This window comes from Sceloporus occidentalis, unplaced genomic scaffold (genome assembly GCF_023333645.1).
Source record: "Sceloporus occidentalis isolate IW3139 unplaced genomic scaffold, rSceOcc1.0.p SCAF_64, whole genome shotgun sequence".
Taxonomy (NCBI): Eukaryota; Metazoa; Chordata; class Lepidosauria; order Squamata; family Phrynosomatidae; genus Sceloporus; species Sceloporus occidentalis.
The window spans coordinates 3,012,021-3,032,103 of record NW_028317044.1 but is presented as its reverse complement, the minus strand read 5'-3'; the positions used below and the strand labels follow the sequence as shown (position 1 = coordinate 3,032,103).

The 20,083-nt window shown below is 44.3% G+C and overlaps 1 protein-coding gene across 2 annotated transcripts in view; it reads left to right on the top strand.

The window, feature by feature from the left end:
- Positions 1-20,083, top strand: part of LOC149287120 (zinc finger ZZ-type and EF-hand domain-containing protein 1-like) — a 76,756-nt gene that overhangs the window by 33,691 nt on the left and 22,982 nt on the right. Inside the window, exons 23-39 of one of the 2 annotated variants that reach the window (XM_089493431.1) lie at positions 100-181; positions 567-768; positions 1,831-1,979; positions 2,222-2,462; positions 3,944-4,023; positions 5,112-5,205; positions 5,607-6,111; positions 6,770-6,934; positions 8,449-8,568; positions 9,533-9,694; positions 12,117-12,246; positions 13,731-13,869; positions 15,800-15,965; positions 16,822-17,084; positions 18,188-18,354; positions 18,522-18,693; positions 18,889-19,025. In XM_089493431.1, the coding sequence (XP_089349557.1) occupies positions 100-181; positions 567-768; positions 1,831-1,979; positions 2,222-2,462; positions 3,944-4,023; positions 5,112-5,205; positions 5,607-6,111; positions 6,770-6,934; positions 8,449-8,568; positions 9,533-9,694; positions 12,117-12,246; positions 13,731-13,869; positions 15,800-15,965; positions 16,822-17,084; positions 18,188-18,354; positions 18,522-18,693; positions 18,889-19,025 (2,974 nt within the window). The remainder of the gene's footprint in view (positions 1-99; positions 182-566; positions 769-1,830; positions 1,980-2,221; positions 2,463-3,943; positions 4,024-5,111; positions 5,206-5,606; positions 6,112-6,769; positions 6,935-8,448; positions 8,569-9,532; positions 9,695-12,116; positions 12,247-13,730; positions 13,870-15,799; positions 15,966-16,821; positions 17,085-18,187; positions 18,355-18,521; positions 18,694-18,888; positions 19,026-20,083) is intronic. The other variant, XM_089493432.1, reaches the window with a different exon arrangement.

The following is a 20,083-nucleotide window of genomic DNA, read 5'->3' as shown; positions in this document are numbered from 1 at the left end:
AAAGTACATGCCTCACTTTCCAGATTAGACAAGCAAAGACTGTCAATACAAGCCCACTTGACATTTGTTCTTTCTCCCTTTACAAATGTGCCTTCCTAGATACGATTACCTGGAATTTACTGATTCCAAAGGGGGGAAAACTCGCTATGATACCAAAGTTGGCACAGACAAATGGCCTAAGGTGAGTGCATGAAATATGGGGCATGAAATATGGGGCGCAGCGATGTTGCATAAAATCTTGATTTCCTTGTAAATGTGATGGGGGGCCCTTAAAGGAGAAGCAGAATCTTTTAAACTGTGGAGACAAAGGACACACATTGCCTGTTTAGTTGTCCATATTAAAACATACTTGACATTATACTATGAAAAACTTGCATGATCTCATGCTTGCCAGACTGTATTTCATCATGTAGTTTAAAGCAGAGAAAAGGTACTGGTGGGAGACAGTAGAAAGCATGATGCAGAACTGGTTGGTTAGCATTTGTAGAGCTGGTCTCTTTTTCCCCCCCGTTGTGTTTTCCTATCATACTACTCTTGGCAAAAAAATCTGTCTTGTTGCTTTGTAGAAAGTGACGTTTAAGGCTGGCCCTTGGCTGCAGTTTCTCTTTCACTCCGACAGCAGCAACAACGAGTGGGGATACAAGTTCTCCGTCACCGCATACGGTTTGCCGGACGTTGACGTTTCGTGGAGCTTGGATTTGCACCTGCTGGTGGCCAGGCTGATGGGGCGCTTGGCTTCTCAGAGTATGATGTTGAAATCCCCCCGGGGTGAGTTCAGTAGGGTTTTTGAAATCTTGTCATTTCCAGCTCACAAGCAGTAACTTGTGCTTGGCACTATTGTTTGCTTCCCCCTTCACCTGCCTAACTGAAGTGGCAGAGCATTGCTTGGAATATATGAGACAGGCTTTGATGGGACCTTGTTCATTGTTCGATAAAAAGGATTGGGGTGGGATGGGGTGGGGGTTGGATTGCCTAAAACAGGGAGGAGCAGCTGTGGGAATGGGTGGAGCCAATTCTCCCATGACCCTTTCCCACTGGCTTCATGCCCCCTACAGCAAGGCTAAAGATACAGTGCACCCACGTCATACATGGGCGTGCCATGTATGCGCTGGAAGAGGCAATGGTGCGCGTGCCATGGGCACAAGCCCCATTGTTTTCAATGGGGCTCCACTACACATGCTATTTCCCTTACGCGGGGTGTGTGTGTGTCTAGAACGGATCCCCCACATAAGGGAAGGGCGCACTGTAGTACTTGTAGTATGTTATTTGGTGTTTTATCTTTGTGGTTGTTTAAATAAATTACGGTGCGCCTGCATCATACGTGGGCACGACATACGTGGCTTTCAACGCATGCTGAAAGCTGCACTGCAAGAAGCCCTGGCGCGCCTGGAAGAAGTAATGGGGTGTGCGCCCAGGGTGCAGTGCGCCACACCGAAGGCAGAAGCCCCAGTGTTTCTACCTGGAATTTCCCTTAAGTGAGGGGGTCTGGAATGGATCCCCCGTGTAACGAAAGGGCCCACTGTACAATAAAAGTAAGAAAATAAAAGCAAATAAACAAGGAATACCTGTTGATATTTCTTGTCCTGTTATTCTGGCAGCCCTGTCGACCATAAAAGTGAGGTAGGGGGGCCTTATATGGCCTGCGGATCACACTCTGCCCACTCTGGTGTCAAAAAGTGTGCATGTTGGTTGGCGTCTGCATCAAACATCCTTTTCTCATTCACTGTATTTCATATTTCTGAGCCTGTAATCCCAAATTCATTTGCTAAAGCCAGTTGTAAAGCCTCTGCTGTTCTCATATCGGTCCCTGTTTTCTGTCGTCCTCTCCAGAGGCAGGAACTGAAGTGGAGCTGCCTCCTGCGAAAGTGACGGCTGTTCTGAATTCTCCTCTGTGGAAGCCGGTCTTCAGGCATCAGATGCGTTCTGAGCAGAACTTGAGAGAGTGTGAGCTAAAGCAAGCACAGATGGAGGATGAAGAGGTATTTTAAGTCAAGTTTCTCAAGTCTAGTAATGCCACGACCAGGGAAACATGAGACAGTGGGCATCTCACCCATGCTCCTCCATGCTTCTTGAGCTGGTGTTACAAAGCCCTGTTTTCAACACTGTAAAAATCCATGGTTGGTCTTGATGGAGGAGCAACGGGATGAACAATTTTGGAAGGAGAAGGCAGTAACCCTGCCTTAGTGGAAGACTGTTGCTGATGCCACTTCTTCTTTTTCAGGCTGTCAGCTCCAATGCCAGCGACTGTCATAAATTTCTCCTTGACTTCTCAAAGTCAGACCCGGCCGAGGAGTTCAGTGGGCCAAATTCTGAGCTTTTCAAAGGACTCACACAGGCATGTAAAAAACAGGCCCCAAAGACTGATATTGTTGCTGGTTCCACTGTTGATCAAGCTGTCCAGTCTACATTTGCTGCTTTGGTGTATCTCTCTCCAGATTTGTTTGAGAAGCTGCAAAAATATGGTAACTCCACCTTAGTGACTATATGTCTGTGTATTCAATAATGAGGGCTACTGCTCGTGATTTTATAAACCGACTCTCAAATGTGATGTGCATGTTCCTTCCAACTAAGATTTGCCGCTTTGCACGCATCCGCTCACAGAAGGGGGAGAACTTGCATTCTCTGGCCTGAGAAACACAATTGTGCTTCTTATGCAGCGGGAAAGAAGCACAAGGAGACTTTCCCCCGATAACTTGGTATGGGAATATATTGAATGTGCCTTGAAATAAGATGGGAATGGACTGTGTCCTGAAAAGTGGTGGGCGGTGTGGATTTAACTTACAGAACACTGTGAGTGGCATTCTTTACTATCTTGGTATGATCAACTTCTGTGACTATTCCATATCAAAAATAGATTCTCAAACTTTACTCAAGCTTCCCTACACAATCAGGTTACTCAGCTTAAACAGGAGTGTGCCAACTGCCCTGCTTCACTATTGGCTTTGCTTTAACTTTAGTGATTCCTAAACCTTTCCTTCCAGGTGTTTTGGACTTCGGCTTCCAGAATCCGAGACTTTGAAGAGCTGAAGTCCAAAATACCTGGAGGGCCAGAGTTTGGGAATCACTCCTTCGACTTAAAGCAACTCAAAAGGCAAAAGGCACCTTATGTTTAAAATCACTGGTTTATTTATTTTTCATTATCGATGCATTATTTTTGGTGTGGAAAAAAGAACTAGCTTACCATAGACACTCGACTATAAGTCAACCTCATATATAAGTCGAGGGCAAGTTTTGGGGCCATAATTATGCATTTTGCTATGACCGGCGGATAAGTTGAGGGTAAAACTTAGGGGCGTATAGCAAAGGTTGTAAAGGATGGAGCAAAGCTAAACAATGTCAAAGAACTTACAAAAATCCAGCAAACATAACTCTTTACGCTTAGTCTTAAGACTGGATGGATGAGAGAGTAGAGGGAGTCATTGCTTCACATATTATACTCTTGCTTTTCACTAGGAAATGGCTCCTTCTTAAATTAAGATACAATACTTACATTGACCCATGGTTAAGTCGACTCGGGTTTTTTAGGTCCATTTTTGACCCAAATTTCTAGACTTATACATGAGTATATACAGTACTTTTCTTTTTCTTTCTTTCTAGTATTTATATCCTTCCCTATAGCCAAGGATTTCAGTGTGGCTTATAGCAAAATCGGTTCTAACCATTTAAAGTAGTAAGAATAATTTAGACTAAAAAGCATGTTGAACCTCCCGACGATTTTACTGCAGAACAGAACCTCTTACAACACCTTACGACAATTTAAAGCCATGCGCATATTTGAGGGACCTGGGTTTTGTGGGTGTGCGAAACAGGAGCCAAAGCTTTTCCAGCCTGGCGATGGCAGGAGAAGTCCATCATGACCTCTGCATCTGTTCTATCTTGGCTGCGCAACCGATGCAGGTTAAAAGCATCTCCTTTTCTTACTTCGGTTTCTCTGTCTTCACAGTCAACAGCGGAGGGAAAACGCCTCTGAGCGAAGAGTTTGCACAAGTGTATTCTTTGGCTGATGGGATTCGAATATGGATGGTAAGATTTCCTCCTCACTCTTGGCCTGGAGAGTGTCTGCCATTGAGCGCTGGTACTTCTTTCACGTTGCCTGATAAAACTGTTACCAAATGTTACTTTTAAACATTTGAGATTTCATAGATTTTTGTGGGTTTTTCGGGCTCTGTGGCCATGTTTTAGAAGAGTTTATTCCTGACGTTTCGCCACAATCTATGGCTGGCATCCTCAGAGAATGCTGGCATGGAAGAGAGCTGGGTACATGGTGATGCCCTTTTCTCCTTCTTGCTTCTGTAAAATAGCAGCTTTCACAGCAAACAAGGCCACCCAAAAAGTTATAAAAGGCTCTGCTCCTTGTAATAGCAGAGACAGCTTGCTTTCATCATCCCTTTCCCTCAAATTTCTGAGGATGGTAGCTAGATACTGCTCTCTAATACTGTTATATAATTGGCAATGCAGCAGATAATGTGCAAGAGCTTCAACTTTAGGTACCCCACATCCCTTAAAAATAAACATATCCTCCCACATGGAAAGCTAGAAGGCCAGGGAGAAGATTAAACTAAAACGTTTCCCTGTGATACTTTTCTTTTCCATGCGAAAGGAGGAGAGGTATTCTATTAACAGTGTATGCATTTTGTGCTGAAATACATGAAATATACTTGCTGAAATGATATAATGGAAAGAAAAGGTTTGTGTGTGTGTATATATTTAAATGTATATATACATTTTATTAGTCATTTAACAAACATTTTACAAACATACACTTTCGTCACATACATTTCCATAACTTTACATTCTCTTCTTCATAACCTTCTTCACAATGCGCTTCTCCTTCTCTGTTCTTCTTCCCTCCCTCTTCCCTTTCTTTCTCCCTCTCCTCTCCTCTTCTCATTCCTTCCCCCTTCCTCTTCTCTTTCTTAATTTCTATCGCTCTCCTTTCTCCTCTCCTTCCGTATTTTCCTCTTTCATCTACACCACAACATTTCGAACTACCTATGCTTTTTCTTCCTTTAGTCCCTTTCTTTCCCTATACTTCTTCACTTCAACTTACATTCTGTGGAAAGATAATCTTGAAAGTGCTTTCAACAATTAAAAAATGATAATTTCCACAGCTAGAGATGAAGCAGAAGTTTTTCATGCGCCAGGGAAGTGATGGGGAGGAGAAGCTGGGCGGCGAGATGGGCGACGTAAACCCAGAAACGCTTGGTAAGTATCCCTGTGCGCTTGTTTTTCTCTCTGCTCCCTTTGGTGCCTTTCCCTTGAAACTGACAACGTTTTATAAGAGGGAGAGAACAGAAGTATTGTAGCACGAACTGTTGCCTAAATCCAAGTGGTGATATGTCGGATCTCCTCCGGCAGGCCGTTCCATAATTCATATATTGATATATAATTTAGCACAGAAGAGGACATGGCTGGTTGGAATTGGAGTAGTTTTGTTGAAAGCCCCATTTGCGCCTTGATTTTCCTTCATTCTCTCCAACAATCCTTTTTCTAGTGTTGATTTTTGTGCTCCTTCTGGAATTAAGTGTAGTGTGTCTAGCGCATGTGAGATGCACAGAGCTGCTTGGCTCGTTCTTAGGACGTGTTTTGTCCCCTTTCCATTGCAGCCCAGCAGTGCATCCAGAAGAGTCTTTTGTTGCTGAGCTTTTTGCCGGCGCGGACCAAGAGAGAAGGCCTCGCTTCAGAGAACAGGGAGGACTCCCGGCGATGCCACAAAGAGAAACGGCAGAGGACGAGCTCTATAGTAGAAGCAGACTTTCAAGCATCCGATTCAACGCCTTCTTTTGGGGCGACCAGCTTTGTTTTTCCGGTGGCCGGTCAAGGCAGAGACGCCGAATCAAAACGGAAGCAAGCGCCAGAGTCGCCACAGACAGAACTGCATCCGTCTGCGTCTCATAGTAAGCCCCTTGACGGTACTCCGCCAGAGCAAGAGGATGCCTTGTCCCCTCCCTCTACTCCCACCCGCAAGCCTCCCTTCAACCGCGGAAGGCTCCGGCTCCTCTCCTTCCGCTCCATGGAGGAGTCCAAACCCGCGCCCAGCATTAAGGAGAAATATCCCATCCTCAAACACGTCCTGGACTTCATCAAAGACCAGTCTCTCTCTCACGAAAGGTGAGCCGAATTAGAAATTTGTTCCCTGCTTGATTCATTTTAAGAAATCAATCATTTGTCTAAACTGGTAGATTACAAGGGGAATGAAATCGAAGATATATATTTTCCTCTCCCCCCCCCCCCCAAATGGCAAAAGGTGATAGGTGGTGTTTCCGTAAACAGGATATTTAATCTGCTTTAGGAATGATAGCTAGGTAATGGAGAAGTTATTAGATACAGTCGGCCCTTCTTATACATGGGTTTTTTATACACGGATTCAAGCATCCACGGTTTGAAAATGTTTCCAAAACGTATAAATTTCAAATATCAAACCTTGATTGACACTAGAAGGAGGCTTTGGGATCTTTCGGAACAAACCTTTCAGCCATTGGTAACTTCCTTACCATCCAGGTATTGATACCAGGGACTAGCAAATATGTAAGTCTTTAGTAGGAATTTAAAGCTTAGTGTCTTCCCTGATGTATATGAGAAAGTGTTCAAATGTGCCTGATTTTAATGTATTGTAAACTGCCTGAGAAGCCCCAGCTAACTTGGTCTACAGCCAGAAATTCTGGAAGCTGAAGTCCGAAACATTTGGAGGACCAAAGTTTGGAAACTGCCATCCTGCTGTATGACTGCTCTGTCTCCCTCACATTTGGGTTTGTGTTTCTAACCCTAGTGTGCTCAGAGTACTTGCTTTGAGAAAAGCTCAAGCCAAAAACATCCTGGAAGTCCTGAAGATGATCCTCCAGTGCCTAGAGTCCCTTGGCCAACCGCACTGTTTTGTTCCACCCTGCATCATTTTCCTGCTGGAACTTCTAGCTTGCCAGAAAGACTTCACAACGTAAGTCATCCAAGAAATCACTACTTCTGATGCCTGCATTTGCTCACTTTCCTTCTTGTTGCAGGTTAGATGATAAAAAGCTGACTTGCACAGAGTCGGATCTCTGCTCTAACATCATCCTCATCCTCATCATTATCATCAAGTGACAGTGGGATAAAGATATTCCAGTCCTGATCAAGGAGGGGCATCTGTGTGTCTTATACAAGATTGGGTGGGTATGCTTGCCGAAAGAGATCCGTCTTGACTGCCCTCTTAAAGATCTCCAAGGAGGTAGTAAGACGGATCTCTTCCGGGAGACTATTCCACAATCTTGGGGTGGCTGTGGTAAAAGCTCTTTGGGAAGCTGTGGCTAGTCTAGTTGTTTTTAGTTCCAGCAAATTCTTCCCCGATGTTCTGAGAGTGCGGGGCGGATTATGTAGGGAGACGCGTTGCCGCAAGTAACTCGGGCTCAAGCCATGTAGGGCCTTAAAGGTAATAACCAACATCTTGTATTGCGTCCAGAAGCGAAACGGCAGCCAGTGAAGATCTTTTAAAATTGGTGTTGTATGGTCAAACCTTGAGGAGCCGGTGACCAACCTGGCTGCCATATTTTGTACTAACTGAAGCTTCTGAACTTGGTACAAGGGTAGCCCCATGTAGAGCGCATTACAGAAATCAAGACGAGAGATTACCAGAGCATGTAACACTGCTTCAAGGTTCTTTCACTCCAGGTAGGGACGCAGTTGGCGTATCATCCCCTATTGTTATAATAGTTTGTATGCCATTTTGTTGATTTTCAGAAAGGCATTGTTGTTACATGCCTTCGAGTCAAATCCAACGTATGGCAATTCTGTTCTAGGGTTTTCTTGACCAATTTTATTCAGAGGAGGTTTGCCATTGCCATCCTCTTAAGCTGCAAGAGTCCGACTTACCCCAGGTCATCTAGTGTTTTCTGTGGTTTAATGAGGTTTGAACCCAAGTCTCCTAGAGGCTTATTCCAACTCTGAAATGACTGTTCCAGAGATAGACAACTCTTCAGAGGACAGTGATCATCATTCCCCCCTCCCTTTGCCTGCCTAGTTCATTTTTGGCACATCTAAAGTGATACAGCGTCACTTCTGGATTACATTTCGGACAATTGTTTGTCCTTTTGGGGAATTTTTGCAAAGTGGAAGAGACCTCTGGAAGTTAGGGGATGCAAACTACCACATTCTTAAGCTGTTTTGGAGCTATTGGATGAATTTTGGAGAGGTGTGTGAGCTTGGGATGCCAAAGTCCACACTGCCCACCCCTGGCATACACTATGCTGGCTGAGTATAGTGATAGCGGGGGAGATAGGGGAATTAGGACTTGATATGTCATCATCATCATCATCAGATTGTTTGTACACTGACCACAAGTGGCTCTCCAAGATTTCAGAGAGGGGACTTTCCCAAACCAACTAGGATGTAAAAATGTGTTAGTAGGTGGGAGTAGGCCTTGTAGCAGGATATATTACCCAGCAGTGGGATTTTATGTGTCATCTTGTTTTCTAGCTATTTTGCACATCTGGAAGGCTGTGGAGCTGAGCTGCACCGAGAAATACGAGAATCTTACTACCAGCTGCTTCTCTTCTTGGTCAATGCTCTGAAGGGATTTCACAGCCTTAATGACAAGTATGGGCTTCACTTACTTACAAAGCATGCAAGATACTTTTTGGTCTTTCTCTACTCCTTCCCCTACCACACTTAGTTTCCCCTCTTAGCAGTAAAAAGAAAGATTTGTAACTCCTATTGTTTGCATACTTTGGTTCCCTTCATGTGAACTTTTAAACTGTGTTTTCTGAAGACTCAAGTCCGTCTGTTTTGTAGCAGACTGGGTACATATCCCCAAGTTAATATGATTCAGTGGCTCATTTAATTGTAAATCCCACAGTGGAGGAAACTTTAGGAAGAAAGAAGGCATGTCTCCTGGCCAAAGGCTGTTTTCCTTGGCAACCAATATGGAATAGAGAGAGAAATACATCTAAATGTTTGGGTCGTATGGTCTTGCCTTTCAAACTATAGAATACAGAAAATACTCACTTGGGTATTGATCAAATCTTCTCTTACAGAGCCTAGCAAACCTACATCCTTTCTGCAAACCTTCATTAGAGACACATCGACAGTCCTTCAGTTAACAAGATTGCCTTTTCTCAATCCAGTAACTCTGTGTAAAAATTAAACAATTTTTAAAATAGGTTTTTGTGGGTTTTTTGGGCTATGTGTCCATGTTCCAGAAGAGTTTATTCCTCACGTTTCGCTGGCATCTGTGGCTGGCATCTTCATAGAATGTATCCCACTCGCTTCCATGCCAGCATTCTCTGAAGATGCCAGCCACAGATGCTGGCAAAACGTCAGGAATAAACCCTTCTAGAACATAGACACATCGCCCGAAAAAACCCACAAAAAACTATGGATGCCGGTCGTGAAAGCCTTCGACTTCACAGTTTTTAAAAAATGTTTTACCCGTAACAAATTGTAATTAAAGTATGTGAAAACTTAGACTCTTTGTCCCTTCCTTGTCACTTGAGCCATCCGTAGCCTTATACCTCCTCTTGTTTTAATGATGCCGCCCTGTTTGTCTTCCCTGTCTGTCCAGATCGTTGCTCCCCGCCTTGTCCTGCGTGCAGACGTCTTTCCTTCACCTCTTGGATATGGGTTGGGAGCCAAGTGACCTTTCCTTCTTTGTTGATATACAGCTACCGCATCTGCTCCTTGCCATGTCACGAGAGAACATAAGTACGCACGACAGCATTGTATGGTAAGTCCCAGGCCAAGCTGCTGGATGGGCTGGCAAGAACATGGTTCTCCTGGGAAATGGTGCTTGGGGAGAACTCTGTTTGGTAGCGATGGAGGGGAAGTAATTCAGTGGTAATAATGCCGCCTCTCTCAAATGGATCGAGGCGGGATTACAACCCATAAAATACATACAAGAACACATCAATAAAATACAATAAAAATAATTACATTAAAACTAGCTCATCGTCATACAACAATACAATACAATTATACAGTGACCAGAAAGTGGAACAGTATTTCTTGCACAATGTCAGGTGGGTAAGCTCACTGGAAGAGATCCGTCTTAAGTGCCCTCTTGAAGGCTTCCAAGGAGGCAATGACAGATCTCTTCCAGGAGACTATTCCCTAATTTTGGAGCAGCCGCAGTAAAAGCTCTTTGGGAAGTCATTACAAATCTGGTTGGTTAATGTTCTAATAGATTCTTCCCAGTGTTCTGAGAGTGCGGGGCGGATTATGTAGGGAGAGGCGTTCCCAAAAGTAACTCAGACCCAACCCATGTAGGGCTTTAAAGGTAAGGACCAACACCTTGTATTGTGCCCAGAAGCTAATTGGCAGCCAGTGAAGAGATTTTAAAACAGGTGTTATGTGGTCAAAGCTGGATGAACCGGCGACCAATCTGGCTGCTGCATTTTGAACCATTTGAAGCTTCCGAACTTGGTAGAAGGGTAGCCCCATGTAGAGCGCATTACAGAAATCAAGATGAGAGATTACCAGAGCATGTACCACTGCTTCAAAGTCCTTTTGGTCCAGGTAGAGGCACAGTTGGCGTATCAACCGAAGTTGGTACCAAGCACTCCTGGCCATTGCTTCCACTTGAGATGATAATTGTAGAGACGAATCCAGGAGTACTCCCAAACTGTAAACTTCATCCTTTAGGGGAAGTGTGACTCTGTCCAGGACTGGTAGACAAATCTTCTTCCCTGAACTTGGAGTACCTATCGCAAATACCTCCATTTTCTCTAGATTCATCTTGAGTTTGTTTCCACTCATCCAGCCCATTACTGACCCAAGACAGGCATCCAGAGGAATGATGCCATCCTTAGTCACTGCAGCAGTAGTGAAATAGATTTGGGTGTCATCAGTGTACTGATAACACCGTGCCCCATGTCTCTGATCTTGCCCAACGGCTTCATGTAAATATTAAACAGCATGGGGGACAGGATGACGCCCTGGCGGATGTCAGCTCTCTTTTACGAGAGCATCTGTCCCCCAGCACCACCATCTGGAATCTGCTCGAGAGGTAGGAACGGAACCACTGGAGTGCAGTGCCCCCAATCCCTAACTCCCTCAGGCGTTCCAGAAGGATATCATGGTCTATGGTATCGAAAGCCGCTGAGATGTCCAAGAGCACTAACAGGGTCGCACTTCCCCTGACGATACCCAGACGGAGATCATTGACTAAGGTGACTATGGTTGTCTCAACTCCATATCCCACCCTGAAGCCGGTATGAAATGGGTCCAGATAATTGACTTCCTCCAAAACTGCTTGGAGTTGGACGGCAAATGCCTCTCGATCACTTTGCCCAAGAATGGTAAAAGGGAGACCGATTTATAGTTATTTCTCACCAGGGGATCTAGGGAGGCACCCTGAAGAGGCAGAGGAACTCTTTGAGAGACTGTCCACAGTCCACCCAAGACTAGGGTACCAGTTCATAAGTGTGAATTATTGTATGTACTGTATATACTCATATATATAAGTCTAGAAATGTTATTTAACACCCAAAAAATCTGAGTCGGCTTATCCACAGGTCAGTGTAAGTACTGTACTTTAACTCTCATAAAAACAGAAACCATCCCTTGGTGAAACGCAAGAGTGTGATCTTCCTGGAAGCACTAACCTTCCCCTGTTCTCTCATCCATCTATCCTTCAGCATGAACACAAACAGTTATGCCTCCTGCAACTTTGCATGTTCTTTGGCATTGTTTTCCCTTGCTTCATCCTTTAGATCAGTGGCCCTCGAGGTGTTTTGGACTTCGGCACCCAGAAGCTCCCAGATTCCCAGAACATTAGCCAAGATAGCTGAGGCTTCTGGGAGCTGAAGTCCAAAACACCTGGAGGGCCAGAGTTTGGACATTACTGCTTACATGACCTTAATTCTTACTCTCAACTTATCAATGGGTCATATCAAAATCCATCGTTTTGGCCCCTAAAGCTGCCCTTGACTTATACATGAGGTCAACTTATAGTTGAGTATATACGGTATATATATATATTTTAAAACACAACTAACTGGCTGATGGGAGCTATCTTTATAGTCAATAAAAAGATTTTTAATCAGTTAAGTACGTCTGCCTTCCTCGAGTTCTACTTTTCATATACGAATGACCGTCCTTTTTGTGTTGAGATTCTTGTCGCGAGCTCTGATTTTCTGATTTCGTCTTAGTCAGCGGAGCGAAGAAGAAGAGACTGCAGACTACAAGCAGAACTCTGAGTGGATGGACGAGTGTCAAGAAGGCGTCTTTGAAAGCTGGTGCGACAAGATCAGCCAAGCCGATGCCGAGAAACAGAGAAAGGTCATTAAAATGAAAGCTTTTTACTTAGCAATTGGACGTTGCAGCCTTAAACTCAAGGTTTCTGTTCAGATATGTTGGGTCTGAGGACTCGGATTCAACCTGCTTAGTCATAAAGTTGCCCTGTTGGCCTAAGAAGGCCATAATAGCGCTATTTGGTCCTTATTAGAAGTGGCAAAACTCACTACATGATCCATGCTTCACCAAGCATTCTCAGCTGAGATGCCTTAGTCACCACTTTGCTCCATTCCTCCCAGGAGTAAGTTTCTGCATTGGGTGGAAGCATGTAGTGCTGCACACTCAAAGATCTTCTTGCTGTGGGAATCTGTTCTGTATTTGTAGGAGGATCTTCCTGCAAGTGACATATGCAGTCAGCCCTCCACATTTGCGGCTTTGACTTTTGCGTATTTGATTATTCGTAGGATTTGATTAATATGTTCTCTCTAGGAATCTCTCCATCCTCCAGCACGACTCTGTGGTCAGCTTCACCCAAAAATCATCCTGGAAGGCCTAGAGATTCCTAGAGTAAACGCTTCTCTAGGCATTTGTAGGTCCTCCAGCACAATTCTATAGTCAACATCCAGCAGATGTTAACCATAAGAGGTGCCCTAGAGGACCTAGAGATTCCTAGAGAGGTGTCCTCTCAGGTAAAACAAAACAAAACATTGCTTTTTTGATTTGCTGTTTTTCCACTTTCATGGGGATCCTGTGACCCTAACCCCAGTGAATGTGGAAGGTCCACTATACTTCAGATTTCAGAAGGCATCTCATACATGTGGCCTTTAAGTTGTCAGCTCCATCTAAACTGAACCCGCACATTTTTCTTGTTAATGTTGTAAGCTGCCCTGAGTGCCAGCCTTGGGAGAAGGGCAGGATATAAATAAATATAATAATAATAAATGTGTGTGGCACCCTATCAGCCTAACCTATACTGGGAGTTGCAGTCCAACAACATTTAGAAGGCCATGTGTTTCTCATTCCTCATGTGGGGAATGATCTACATTCAGATAAGCCTTTCCAACCCATTTGTGATCTTTGCAAAGCCACCTTCCCTGCTTCATACCAAACTGAGGCCTGTTACAGACAGGCCAAAATAAAGCTGCTTCGAGTCATTTTGGAGGTATGGTATTTCAATGATGCATGTGTCTTAAGAGTCCAAAAGCCGCACCAAAGCCATGCTCCAGTTCTAAGGACTGGAGTGCAGCTTTGGTGTGGCTTTTGGACTCTTAGGACTCATGCATCATTGAAATACCATACCTCCAAAGTGACTCGAAGCAGCTTTATTTTGGCCTGTGTGTAACAGGCCTGAGTGTCTCCCACTTGATGTTTCTCTTCCCAACTCCTTCTCCCTTCCTGGACCCAGAAGCCTTGTCGCTCCACTTGCTCTTGTCTTGGAATTTGTGTTAGATGCAGGTGGTATCCTTTCGTGTTCAAACTTCATTGCAAACAAAGCTGAAAACAACTCTGGTGTCTTGTTTTCTTTCCAGATGCACATGTTCATTGCTCGCTACTGTGACCTGTTACATGTAGACATATCATGCGATGGATGTGATGAGATAGCGCCTTGGCATCGGTACCGCTGTTTGCAATGCAATGACATGGATCTTTGCAAAACATGTTTTTTGGGTAAGCCAGAAATATCATTTCTTCTGGAACACAGTTATTATCCATGATAAGAATTTGGATTTATTTTTTAAAATGTAAAATTTGAAGACATTTTTGCTGGTTGTGTATGTTCATCATCAGGTTCCTGGATTTTCAAATGGATAACACAGTGCACACACTTAGGGGGCTCTGTGTTTGTGTGTTTGTTTGTGTTTCCTTTTAGGGTCACTTTTTGACTAAGCAGTTTCCACATCTAAGGGTGACTTTCTGTTATTTCAGAGACAGTTTAAACTCCCACTCTCTGGAAAACCTTAAAAAATGGCAATAAGGTCGTTTCTGTTCTGGTCAAGATGCAGGAATGGCATATCTGGAACTGGAGTAGTACACAGTAGTAGTAGTAGTTGCTGTTGTTGTCGTTGTGTGCCTTCAAGTTGTTTCTGACTTATGGCGACCCTAAGGCAAACCTATCATGGGGTTTTCTTGGCAAATTTCTTCACAAGGGGTTTGCCATTGCCATGCTCTGAGGCTGAGTATGTGGGTTTCCATGGCCAAGCCAGGATTTGAACCTTGTTCTCCAGAGTTGTCCACTGCACCACAGTACATAATCTACTGTATATAGTCATGTATAAGTCTAGAAATTTTAGTCAAAAAGTGACCCTAAAAACCTAGGTCGACTTATCCATTGTAAATACTATAATTCTTATTAAAAAGAGAACCATTCCCTGGTGAATGGCAAGAGTGCAATCTGTCCTGGAAGCACTGACCTCCCTCTACTCTCTCTTCTATCCGGTCTTTAGTGTGAGCCAAAACAGTTATACCTGCCATAATTTTGTAGGCTCTTTGGCATTGGTTTCCTTTGCTTCATCATTTAGATTCATTGTTGCGTGTCCCTAAGTTTTACCCTTGATTTATCCAAGGATCCTATCAAAATCCATAATTTCCCCCCCAAAACCTGCCCTTGACTTATACATAAGGTCAACTTATAGTCGAGCATATATGATAAATGGAAATATTCAAGGGGTGATATCTTGGTAGACTAGATACAGGCAGACGGTGAGAGTTGATTGCAAGTTTTCCAGATGCCCCTACTAACTTCCATTGAAAGCAGACAAGGACAGTAGGGACCAAAATGATGAAGGGCCTGGAAACCATGTCTTACGGGACAGACTTATGTTTATCCTGGAGAAGAGATGGTTAAGGGGTGATATGATAGCCCTGTTTAAGTATTTGAAGGGGTGTCACACTGAGGATGGAGCAAGATTGTTTTCTGCTGCTCCAGAGATAGAACACGGAACAACGGATGCAGGCTGAAGGAAAAGAGATTCCAGCTCAATATTAGGATGAACTTCCTGACAGTAAGAGCTGCTCGATGGTGGAACACACTCCTTCCTTGGAGATTGTGGTGGAGTTTCCTTCTTTGGAGGTCCTTGAACAGAGGCTGGATGGCCATCTGTCACGGATGCTTTGATTGTAAGTTCCTGCATGGCAGGGGGTTGGACTGGATGGCCCTTGGGGTCTCTTCCAACTCTACAATTCTATGATTCTATGAAATGCACCTTGTCAGGAGCAGAACAACCCATCGCATGTGAACAGTCTCTTTTTTGTCAGGAGGAACACTGAGGCAGCTGTGTATCTTCCAGTTCTTCCATGTGAAGGCTTAGGATGTGTATTAGAAATATGAGCCTGTTTAATCAGAGTGTACAAAATATCCCATAAAACAGTTGTTCTCCTTGAGTATTATAGAGATGGAATGATGGGCTCTTCCTTTAAAGTAGGGGCGAGATTTGTGTGGTTCTCCAGATTGATGTTGGACTCCAACTCTTTAGTCTCCGTTGCCTCTGCTGGCTAGGGCTGCTGGGAATTACACACCAACAACTATCTAGAGGACAGTGCCGTTCCCACTTCTGCAATATAGCCTTGCTAACTGGAACATTTCTCCCCTTCCACGCAGGTGGAGTCAGACCCGAAGGTCATGAGGCCAACCATGACATGGTGAATATGGAGTACGCTTGCGATCACTGCCAGGGCATTATCGTCGGCCAGCGTGTGCATTGCAACGTGTGTGAAGACTTTGATCTTTGCTTTGGGTGCTACTCTGCAAAGAAGTACTCCGACAGGTATTTACACTCTGCTTCTTGTTAAAAACCTTTGTTTTTATTAACCTTTTATGCAGAAGAGTCAGTGCTTAAACTGGGGAAGGGAGCAGTTCACTAGAAGTGGAAGAAGGTGGAGAGAATTCATGTGTGATAGATTATGAAACTTGGCTTCGATGGGAGCCTTAAACATTCAAAGGCCTGTTCCAGACTGCCAAAATAAAGCTGCTTGCGGTCTCTTTGGAGGTATGCTGTTCAAATGATGCATGCATCCTAAGAATCCGGAAGCTGCACCAAAGCTGCCCTCCAGTGCTTAGGAATGGAGTGTGGCTTTGGCGCGACCTCCGGACTCTTAGGACCCATGCATCATTTAAATAGCATACCTCCAAAGAGACCCCAAGCAGCTTTATTTTGGCAGTCTGGAACAGGCCGTTGATGGCCAAAAAAATACAGTGCGCCTGTGTCATACACGGGCACGCTATACGCGGCTTTAACCTTATGCGGAAGTTTAAGTCGCCGGAAATATAATGGCGCATGCACCGCATGCAAGAACGCTCCCCTATTAAAACAAAATGAGATATAAGACATTTTAAAAAATACCTGGTTTCTTCTCACCGAGTATCTAAGTCAGCTTTGCTCTGGTGCCACAACAGACTACAGTTCCCTGAATTCCACAGCATTGAGCCATGCCAGTTTAAATGGTGGCAAAAACAGATTATTTTTGCAGTGCGGATGCAGCCTGAGTGACCCTTATTTCATTCCTTGTGGAGGATGCAGCTGCAATGGGCAAAGAAGTTGCCTTGTGTGTAGATTGCAGAGATGGATACCCCCTGGTACAGTCTTTCTATACAGCCTAATAGGACATATTTCTCTTTTTCAGCCACCTGCCCACCCACTGCATCACCGTGTATCCAATGGTGACTGTTAGGATCAGCGACCGTCACCGACTCATTCAGCCCTACCTCCACAACTATTCCTGGCTGCTCTTTTCGGCTCTGGCACTCTACAGTGGAGACCTGGCGAGCGGTGAACAAACGGACGGGGAAGCCCTCAACCCGCAGGTTGTCACCCATGCCAGAACCTTGCAGCAAGAATACATTCAGCTCATCAGAGATTGCCTGATCAAAGTGCAGCATGGAAAAGGTAGGTGGAGGCGTGAGGATGGTTGCTTGCACAGCACCCATGGGCATTCTGTTGAAATCCTACTAAGAGTTCCCAATGTTCTTCCAGTGTTTAGAAAAGCTACAGTTGAGATGTTTGAGACTGCATAGAACTCAGCCTGAGCTGTATAGTCCATACGGCTGGCTTTCCTTGGTGTATCATTTCAGTTGCTCCGAGGAGTTTGCGGATGTGTTTGCTCCAGAGAGCCTCTTCCAGATTTACCAAGCCAAGTCAAGTTGAAACAGTGGCAATATCAGATCTTGGAAATAATGTAGAATCATAGAGTTGGAAGAGACCGTGTTACGTGTGATTTCTTCCTCGTAACACATTGCTTTTTCCTGGGTAACTAGAGAGTAACATAGTTCTATCTTGCAAGTAGCATAATGAGAGAGGAGGAGGAAATTACCCTACTAGAGCTATAGGTTTAAAGTTTATTTAGTTTAAGTTACTTTTTAGCATCATTTTGACAGTTATTCTTCAAGTTTCATGTTTCTCTTATCAAGAGTTTTCAGTAAATGGCTATGAAGACGATATATACGCAGCACAGTTACTTTATAAAGCAGTGCAGTGCGCAATGGCACCAGATTACTTTTTAAACACTATTGTGAGTAAACAGGAATGGATTACTTTTAAAAAGGTATCTTTACAGGCTCTGGACAGTACTTCCATGCCTGTGCTTTTCTTTACGGTCAAAGGCAAGCCTTGCCTAGCAAAGCCCTGGGTTGGCTGTGTTTTCCATTCTTGGTAGCTGTGTTTTTCGGCTCTCTTCCACCACCGATGATCCACAAGGATATGCCCAATTGTATTAAGGCTTCCTCTGAGCATCTAGGAAACAAATGGAAGCTGGCTGGAAACATCTGCACCTGGGAATCCCTTGGATGTTATCATACATCCAGGTGGTGACCATAAGTGGTCCAACTACACTGGTGGCCTAAGCTCTGCCGGCCTTCTCTCTGCATCTCCACCATTTTGATCAAAGATGACTGTCTCTGTCCTCTACATACCTCCAAACAGTATGCATACTTAGAGTTGGGACTGTTCATACTCTTCTCTTGAATGTCATACATTTCTCCCCTTATGTCCAGGTTTGAAAAGTCTAGCCCTGCTCTCCATGTTGCTAGAAGGTGAATCTTTGTCCGAAAATGTGACGCCATCTGTTGATTATTCCACAGACAGTACGGCGGAAAGCTTTGCTAATAAGGATGCTGCGGAAAACATTACGACGAAGCCTGCACCTTTCCTCCATTGCAACGTAAATACATTTAGAGATACCCTTCGGACTGATCAGATATCCTTTTCCTGTTTTGCGTGACCCCGAATAGCTTTAAAGGTTGCTTGCAAATATAAATGCTTGCGGCTGCAAACCGATGCCTGCAAATAACCCGTTACAATTTTGGTCTGTAATTTATTCCTTCCCAGGGAAATGGAGATGCTAATGAAATTCAGGACACGGTAACTAATGGAGAGTATAAAAGGAAGGCTGTGAACAAGGCTTCCAATGGACTTCCACTAAAGAAGGTGGCAGAGTCACAGGAGAAGGAGCCTCTTGCTACTGATTCTGATTTGCTTGCGAAAAGTCCCATGTCTCCAGGTAATAGTCACTTCTCATTCCTCCATAAATGTACAAGTCGCTGTTCTATTAGTCTTTCTCCATTCATGGTCACATACTTGTGAAATTGCTAGAAATTATCAGCTTAAAATATGGAAGTGTATTGTGTGTTGTTTCCACCAGGAGATAGGTTGGTGCTAGCAGAAACCATATTGAGGTCTGGTGGTTCTTTTTCAGATGCTGGAGTCGCAGATGGTTTGCCTCCAAACCAAGCGGCAGAAAAGGCTGCTCCTACCCAAGAGGAGATATTTGCAGAGTGCTCCCAGAAGAGGATCCTTGGTCTCTTGGCTGCCATGTTGCCTCGCTTGAAATCGGTTAGAAATGTTCCACAAACTGGGGAAGCCAGCAAGGAAATTTCTATGCAGGAACGAAAAAGGGAGCGAGGCGCTGGTGTTTCTAGCAACTCCTTTATTTTAACGCAGAGATGTGAATAACACAGCCTTCTAGATTTCACGTCGGGCTGCGTCACTCAACAGTGCTATCCAGCATCACTAAGGGTGCTGGGAGTTTCAGTCCAACAACATCTGGACAGATGTTCCAAGTCCCATCCATGTTTTAACATCTTTCTAGCATCTCTCTGGCCAAGTTGGCTATGTTGTTGTTACTCTTCAGTGGTAGAAGTGATCCAGGTTTACTCCTTTCACTTGCTTCAAAGGCAGGGCTGTTCCAACCAGTGGCTTTGTGTTGAGTCCATTCTGGAAGAAGGCGCATGCACACTCACCCACGGGTCCCAGTCCTGTCCACTTCAAAGTAACAGGGCTTTTTCTGAGCCCACTCTTGATAGTCACTCTGCTGGCCAGAATCCAGTCAGAACATTTATTTCTTTACCTGACAATGCAGTCCTCTACACACCAGGTTTCCTAGGGATTGGGATGAAGAAATGTAACCACTGTCTATTCTAGCACATGGCCACATAAGCCGACAAACTCACAAAAGCCATGGATGCCGGCCATGAAAGCCTTTGACTTCACAGAGTAGTTTTCCTTTGGGGAGATAGATATCAGGTGGATATAGCCGATCTTTGTGCCCCGCTTCTACTCTGAAGTTACACCTGGTGAATGGTTCTGTTCAGTTGTCGAGGTTTGGTGAGATGGAGCATTTTGAGGTAGGACTCCTTGTAATCTATATGACTGAGATTACACTATGCCAGCGTGGAAGTGAATATCTGGTGTATTTTCAGATAAATAGTTATTTTAGTCTGCAACGGATCTAAAAAATGAGAGGAAGGAAGGAAAGGAGTCCTGTGGATCCTCCAAGGGTGAGGATCATGCAGCCTTCCAGATTATGGATTTCAGAGTCCCAAACCCCAAAGTGCTTAAGAGGCATAATAGATAAATAATGAAGGAACTCCCAGCAGTCCTAAGCAGCATAG